The 7,217-nt window shown below is 47.3% G+C and overlaps 1 protein-coding gene across 1 annotated transcript; it reads right to left on the bottom strand.

Moving 5' to 3' along the window:
• Window positions 1-1,518: 1,518 nt before the first annotated feature.
• LOC136939023 (ectoderm-neural cortex protein 1-like) lies at window positions 1,519-6,520 on the bottom strand. Its single transcript, XM_067231906.1, has 3 exons — window positions 6,250-6,520; window positions 3,989-5,780; window positions 1,519-2,213 (listed from the first exon to the last, which is right to left on the bottom strand). The coding sequence occupies exons 1-2, from the start codon at window positions 6,265-6,267 to the stop codon at window positions 3,999-4,001; spliced, it is 1,800 nt and encodes a 599-aa protein (XP_067088007.1). The 5' UTR covers window positions 6,268-6,520; the 3' UTR covers window positions 1,519-2,213; window positions 3,989-3,998.
• Window positions 6,521-7,217: the final 697 nt, after the last annotated feature.

Here is a 7,217-nt window from a genome sequence, read left to right as displayed (position 1 = left end):
CCCAGATGAGATCAGGTGTGCGATGATGCAGCATTTGTGTCATGTTCTTCTTAGTTGTCATCACCTGGGTGTTTTGAGTATCTGGTGGTGTATGTGTGTGAACCCTCTGGAACAAGTTGAACTGGTATTTCTACCTGATTCAGATACTTCCGGAACCTGTCAGAATTGAGCTGTTTGTATTAACTATGGTATGTGATGACACCTGTATATGACTATGGCATGTATGCATAGGACATTGAAGGAGGATCCAAAACCGTTTAAAAAACAATTAGAACTAAATGTGTTTTGTGTTCAATCGAGTTGACACATCAGTGAGCCATGATTCCAGTGTTTTATGTTTATGAGGCGTGTAACTATTTCAACTGACGCTCCCCTTCACGGTTACACAAACAAGCAATAACTAAACTCAGCTTTTACATTGAAGAGGAAAAACTCTTATTTTTAATATGAATTTCACACTGTGAAAAAGAATACACTTGTACAAAATGGAGACTTCTGTCTGACAAAATGGAATGTCTACAAACACAACACGTCCTGTCTCCTGTACCATGTTTCACTTCCTGATAGCACATCCTTATGCAGTCAAGAAATACCTTAATATCAATAACATCCGTATGCAGTCAAGAGATACGTAAATATTCGTCAGGGTGCGTCACAATGCCACCAGAATATCAAGAACACCAACCCAGCTCTGAACAAACGCCACCAAATGTTTTGGGAAAACACAAAACAAAGTCCGTAAACAAATAGAAAATGAAATGGAAATGTCTGTTAAAGTTTAAGCAAAATGATTAGTTTCCACTGTGTATTACACTGTGAAACAGGAAGGAATGTACTCGTGATTCACCCTGCTGTGGCGCTTAGAAGACACACAGTCAAACAGTAACACAAATTACAAGACTAGCAAGACGATTCCTGTCAAGCCAAATAGAGAAACTGTTCTTCCTTGATCAGTTGCAAAATGTTACATATTTAACCATCAACAACACTTAGATGTCTACATTTGTGATTTGTATACCTGAACACAAATTGGAAGTAACCAACTCTCAAGGCATTTATAGATATTGTTTATAAGGGTTCTATATATATACACACACACATATATATATATATTGACATGTAATTTCTTTAGGAAATCATCCATGTGTAATCATCCATCATGAGAATGAGAAATCCCATAGACCTCAGTTCCCGCGGTAACAAGAGAACAAAGAGAAGTATCTTCTGTTCCTCCAGGCTTTACATAGAATTTGGCAAATCCTCAATATTAACATGTTGAGGTACATGTTGCTGGGTCAGAAGAAAATGTGCAAACAATTACAAGTAACAACACAAAAACAAAGTTAACTTAATGTGTAAAACAACACAAGCAGCCAGAAGAAGGGAAACTACATTCTGTTAAACAAATAGCATTCTGTCAAAAACATTCAGTTGCAGAGTTGAGTGTATGAAACATGTCTTCTTGAGTTCCTGGTCTGTAGGCTGGTCTCTGGTCTGTTCCCACATGAGCTTCCCCAGACGCTCGTAGGCAGAGTGAGGGTCTCTGGCTAGTGTGCACGTGTGTAACGGGCGTAGTTTCCCACACTGGTATTCAAACTCAGGCTCTCTGACAGCTACGCCAATGAGGATGGACAGTATTTATACTTGAGGTGTGAGTTTAACCAATTTACATCGGTGACACGTGTTTATGGTACAAGTCCACAGTAAGGAAACGTTCAATAACTGCAAGATCCTTGGATCAATGACAGGTCTCACTCACACCGAAGCCGGTCTCCTCCCAGGAACTAACCTGGACTGGTCCAGACCGGTCTGGTTACTGGTGACTGATCAGGATGATGACCCAGCCTGGACTGGTCCAGACCGAGCACAGCAGATCCAGTCAAACATCTCATTTTAGCCACCTATTACTAACACTCTTCCTCATTCATTTACGGGCTGAAACAGCCCTATAAACTAACCCTCTGTCACTGGACGCCTAACATAATACTACTGCCACTGATAAAGTAAAGAATGATTGGATCAGTCTCAATAGACAAATACGATGCAAAAACTAAAAGATAGTTTCATCCTTTATGTAAACCTGACGTGATCTCACTCGTCACCGTCTCTCCGGTCCTGCGTGTTGAGCTGTGCTCTCCTCCTGCTCCTGCTCCCCCACCTGCTCCTCCTGCTCCCCCACCTGCTCCTCCTCCTCTCTTCTTCTCTTGGGAGGCCTGAGGAGAGTTGAACAAACCAGAAAAGGTCAAGCAAACATGACAAATCCCAGCACGTTTCTAATGCTCTCCAACGTTAATTCTTCCATCTTCTAATCTTTAGCTTTCGTCTACAACAGTCTATTCAGTTCCAATACTAACCCAATTACCAATTGTTATGAATGTGAATTGTGTGTTTCATTACATATTTCCAATAAACAATCTACTGTTAATCTGTTCTTTACATAAAAAGCACATTATCCTGAACTCTAAAAGCTCTGGTCTACCACTGAGAAGTGAAAAGGAGTTACACAACAAGCAGAGAAAGAGTCAAGAGCTTTTTAGGCAGTGGCAGATGGAGTGACCATGATAGAGTGAATATAGGAAGGAGTGAACAGGAGTTGGCAGATAGAGAGAGGCACAGAGACATGCAGATAGAGAGAGGCGGACAGGGACACTTAAAGACTTCTCAGATCCTCCGCAGACCAGCTCTCCTGGTTGGAGGGGTAATAAAACTGTTGATGGGGCCCAGTCCAGTGTCTATGGGGCCGTTCTAAACACATTAATAACCCTCTCAATGGGCCCACCGCGGCTGGGGTTTACCGCCCTGCATAGGTGGGCAACATTCCAGAGGCCGGCCAGGTCGCTATGGAGTTTCTCTCTCACTCGTCTTTCCTCTGCGGAGTAACAGACTAACACATTATTCCTCCCTTAGTCAAATCTCTTCCTCTCCCCCCCCTCTCTCTCCCCCCACTCTCCCTCTCCCGCCCCTCTCCTACGTCTCTCCCTTCCCACCCCTCTCTCACAAGGCTTGGGAAAACCTCTGGACAAAGGACAGCTTCCTGTGTGTAATCTAAGTCAGCTTGCTGTCTTGGTGGTGAGTGCTAACAGCCACAGGAAGTTAAGCAAGGTCTTTCCTGGTCCTTATGGTGCTCAAGGCAGTTCAGAGGATCTTTTGTGCTTCATCTTTATACAATGATGAGACATCACATAGCATGAGAAACTCAACCTGGACTTTAAACAAACAAAGTCTGCACTTAGGGCACATTGTCAAGATTTATTTCTGCAAGCATCTTACTGGGAAAAAGTTTCTTAAGAGCAGACTTTCCAATAAACAGCATCTCCTTTTATAAGGAAATGGGGGACAATAACCATTAGCGACCAGTGAAGGCTGACAAACACGCCACCTCTGTCCTTTATCACCTCCTAATCAAACATCTTGGACAAAAGCCGGCCTGTCTGGGTGCGAGGCTCAGAGGTAGTGAGAAACGCCTGTCCAGGGAGAGGGCATTCCCAGAGCAACAAAGACCCCCTCTGAGAGCGTGCTCTGCTTTCTGTCAGGGACAGAGCAGTGACCCTCCAACTCTCCTCCTCCCCCTCTCCTCCCTCCCTCTCATGCTGTGTCCTCGTGGGTCTCAGCCCACCCAGGACTCTCACTTCAATAAACAATAAAGGCCACCGCCAAAGACTTCAAAACGACCCTCCCCCGCCTCCCTTCCCCAGTTCTGTACCTAAGGGATCTGCAGAACACAAGACACAAACCACCACCGCACCCAGGGAACGCTCATGACTCTGCTCCCTCCGGTCGGCTCTGAGGCTCTGCAGGCTATGAAAGCTCTCCTACACCATGGTTGAATGGTCATCTGCTATCTGGGATATTCGCTGTATGTGGTTGATATGTCGTAAATACACTCTGTATGCTCAATATGTGCTGTTGGATTCATAGACAGATTTGGAGGTGTTGAGGTGTTAATAGTCTAAACTGCTAGAGTTGCTGGCTGTGTCAGCCCACCTACTCTGAAAAGGTTAGGTTGGTAGATGTTTCCAGGTACTGACGAAGGCGGTGGGGATCAGGGAGTAGGGCACGGTCGTGATGCTGTTCCAAGCGTCCAGCGTTGGGTCGTAGCAGTCCAGGGTCTTGCACCGCTGGGTCCCGAAATACCCGCCCACCACAAACAGTTTGTTTCCGGAAGCCACCGCCTGGCAGCTCATCCGCTTGGCCGCCACATCTCCAACCTTGGTCCACTGGTAGCTGTCACTGCTGAATCTGTAGGCAGAACACGCAGAGTACTCTGTGTCCCCTCCCATGACGAAGATCTGGTTGTTGAGGACGGCAGCGGCGGTGTAGCGCCAGGGCTGCGGGCAGGAGGCCGGGACACTCCAGCGGTTCTGCTGAGGGTCGTAGCACTGCACCTTGGGGAGCTTGTCGTGGGCGACACTGGTACCACCAAACGCAAACAGCTTGAGCTTCACGCTGACGACGGCCGCGTTGCTAACCCCTTCCCTGAGAGGGGCCACCATGGCCCACTGGTTGCTGACCGGGTCGTACTTCTCCACCTGCTTGAGGGAGACGGAGGGGGAGGCCGGGAGGCTGCCAGTGCCGGCCGTGTGTCCGCCCACCACGTAGAGACAGTTTTTGAGTTCGGCACAACCGTGGCCAAACCGGGCGATCAGCATGGGAGCTGCCTTGGACCACTCCTCGTGGGACGTGTCGTACACCCAGACATCTTTGGAGACCCCATTCTCGGAGCCCCGCCCACCTGTCACGTAGACCTTGCAGCCGATGGCGCAGGCGCTGAACTCCTTCCTGGGGCTCGGAAGGTCAGACTTGGGGATGATCTCCTTGGCCTTCTGGTCCACCAGGTAGAGCGTGTCGCACATGAAGGTCTGTCCGCCCAGCAGGAAGAGGGCGTGGCTGGTCTTCCGCGGCCGGGCCAACGGGCTGGTGACCACGCCCTCGTTCTGCAGGATCCTGAGCTTGCAGCGGATGGCCTCGTCCACCAGCTGCTTGCTCTCGGCCTGGGCGTTGATCAGCTCCTCCGTGGAGACGTTCTCCATGAGGAAGATGGCGGGCAGCAGCGCCAGCCGGACGGCCCTCAGGAGCTCTGGGAGGTGGCAGAGGCGTCGCTCCAGGTCGTAGTTGATCCAGCTGAGGGCGGTTTCATAGACAACTCTCTCGTCGTCCGTCTCCAGCTCCTCGTGCGACAGCAGCTGGACCGCCATGTCTTTCGGCAGCCGCAGGAAGTCCTCTGTCTTGCAGATGGCCGGGAAGTTACCAAGGCACATTCCCCAGGAGAGCTCGGAGAGCTTAGTGCACTGATGTGCGTCGGCAAGGAGCAGCATCCCCAGGCAGTTGGACGGGTGCAGGTTCCTCTCGAGGAACTCCGCACACGCGTCTCGGATGTCCTGGAATTCCAGCATGTCTCCGGCCTCCAGGAGCGACTCGGCATTCTCCTCGTTGATGACGACACGCGACGAGTAGGCGTAGTCCAGGAGCAGCTCCAGAACCTCGGGGTGGACCGAGTCCCGGAAGTCCACCTCGCTGGCCTGGCTCTCCCGTAGCCCGCCGCTGAACATGGCTGCGAAGTAGCGGCTGCAGGCCGCGAGCACGGCGCGGTGGCAGGGGAATGAGCGCGCGCCGGCGTGCAGCAGGACGTCGGTAAACAGCCGCTGCTGCCGCAGGGAGTTGAGGTGCATGAGGACGCTGTCGGCGTAAGAGGACTTGTGGAACAGGAAGATGTTCATGGACGCACTGCTGCCTCTCGACTTGCGGTTCTCGTGAGTGCAGACAGACATTTTCATTGAATCCTTAAAACAAAAGTAAAGTAACTATTAAGGTATCTTCTATGTATTTAAGTGTTACATAGAGCCACATCTGTCACAGTAAAGAGCGTCTATGATCATACAAAACATTGGCATTGACATTTAGCTATTTGTTAATAAGAGCGTCTGCCAAATTATTAAATGTAAATACTAACGAACAGGCTTCTGATTATAAAGCAAATACAACAGGTCTGTAATCTATACTTAATCTTCTAACTATTCATTATCTGGGTGTAACGTTGACATATCAAGACATTTATAGATGCGGGTAAATGTACTCAAAAAGAGAAAACGCTTGCATCGCTCAAGACGGCATCAAAAGCATAATAAAAGTTCGAATGCCGTTACTCTGAGGACGTTATGTAGCGTCTGATCATTCGAAACACGAGCTGCGTCTGTCCTGGATTGTAGCACAAAAAAGTTACAAATATGACATAAAAATGTATCAACGTACCTCTTTGAACGACAGCATGGATTCCAATGTTTCTTTTTTTAACTCTCGTGCATGGCAATTCAAGCAAAGCACGATGCTCGAGAACAATTGTTCGCCTCGCCAGTAAAATACAAAGTTAGGTTAATGTTATCTCGACACTCAAAACTGTGTCGTCCCAATCTTTCTCTCGTCTGCGAAATTTTTATTCAATCGAAATTAACCAAATATTTATTACGGAGGATGTGAGAAATGTGTTCTATAATCCCAAATAGATCCTGGAATGCGGTTGTAAACCCCGTCGTTTGGTTTGTCGTATGAGCGCAGTATTCTCTCCTCCAGCCTTTAAAGAGCGTTCAAAAAGTGTTGGGAGGGAGGGAGGGAGGGAGGGAGGAGAATTCAAAATAGCGCATCAGTTCGAGTAGGGATCTTTTGTGCCTTTTCTGTAAATACTTATATGAAATGTTTTGACACTTATTACAGTGAACTCATAGGGTAAAAATTGATGACCCCTTCCGAGTATATTATTGGACGTGGAAGCCACGTCCAACGTCCACGTTTATTTTATCAACACTTAATTACATCAAACAAGTACATACCTGCCATACAGGAAATGTGTTTATTATTACATTAGAATCTAACTAGTTTGAACTGGTTCATTGTATAACCATGTCCCTATTCACCAGCATTTTTAATTGATTATAGGCTACATGTAATCAATACATTACATGGTTTGAAGCACAATATTGAAATATACTTTGGTTTTACAGATATTTATTTATTGTAATTATAGAAGGAGCAGATATAAGTAAATGTTATAGTAAATGTGGAACATGGGTAGAATTCATCTTGTTTTGGCACAACCTCCTCTTGTCCAAGACAGAGGAAGGATGAGTGATTTAAGAGTTTATAGCACCACCTGCTGTTTGAAGACGTTCTCTCCGTGTGACAGGGTTTCTGCTTGTCTTGGTCTGTGACCATCTAGCCATGCT

This window comes from Osmerus mordax (genome assembly GCF_038355195.1).
Source record: "Osmerus mordax isolate fOsmMor3 chromosome 28 unlocalized genomic scaffold, fOsmMor3.pri SUPER_28_unloc_7, whole genome shotgun sequence".
Lineage (NCBI taxonomy): Eukaryota > Metazoa > Chordata > Actinopteri > Osmeriformes > Osmeridae > Osmerus > Osmerus mordax.
The sequence above is the reverse complement of the archived record's forward strand: the minus strand, read 5'-3'. Positions and strand labels throughout refer to the sequence as shown.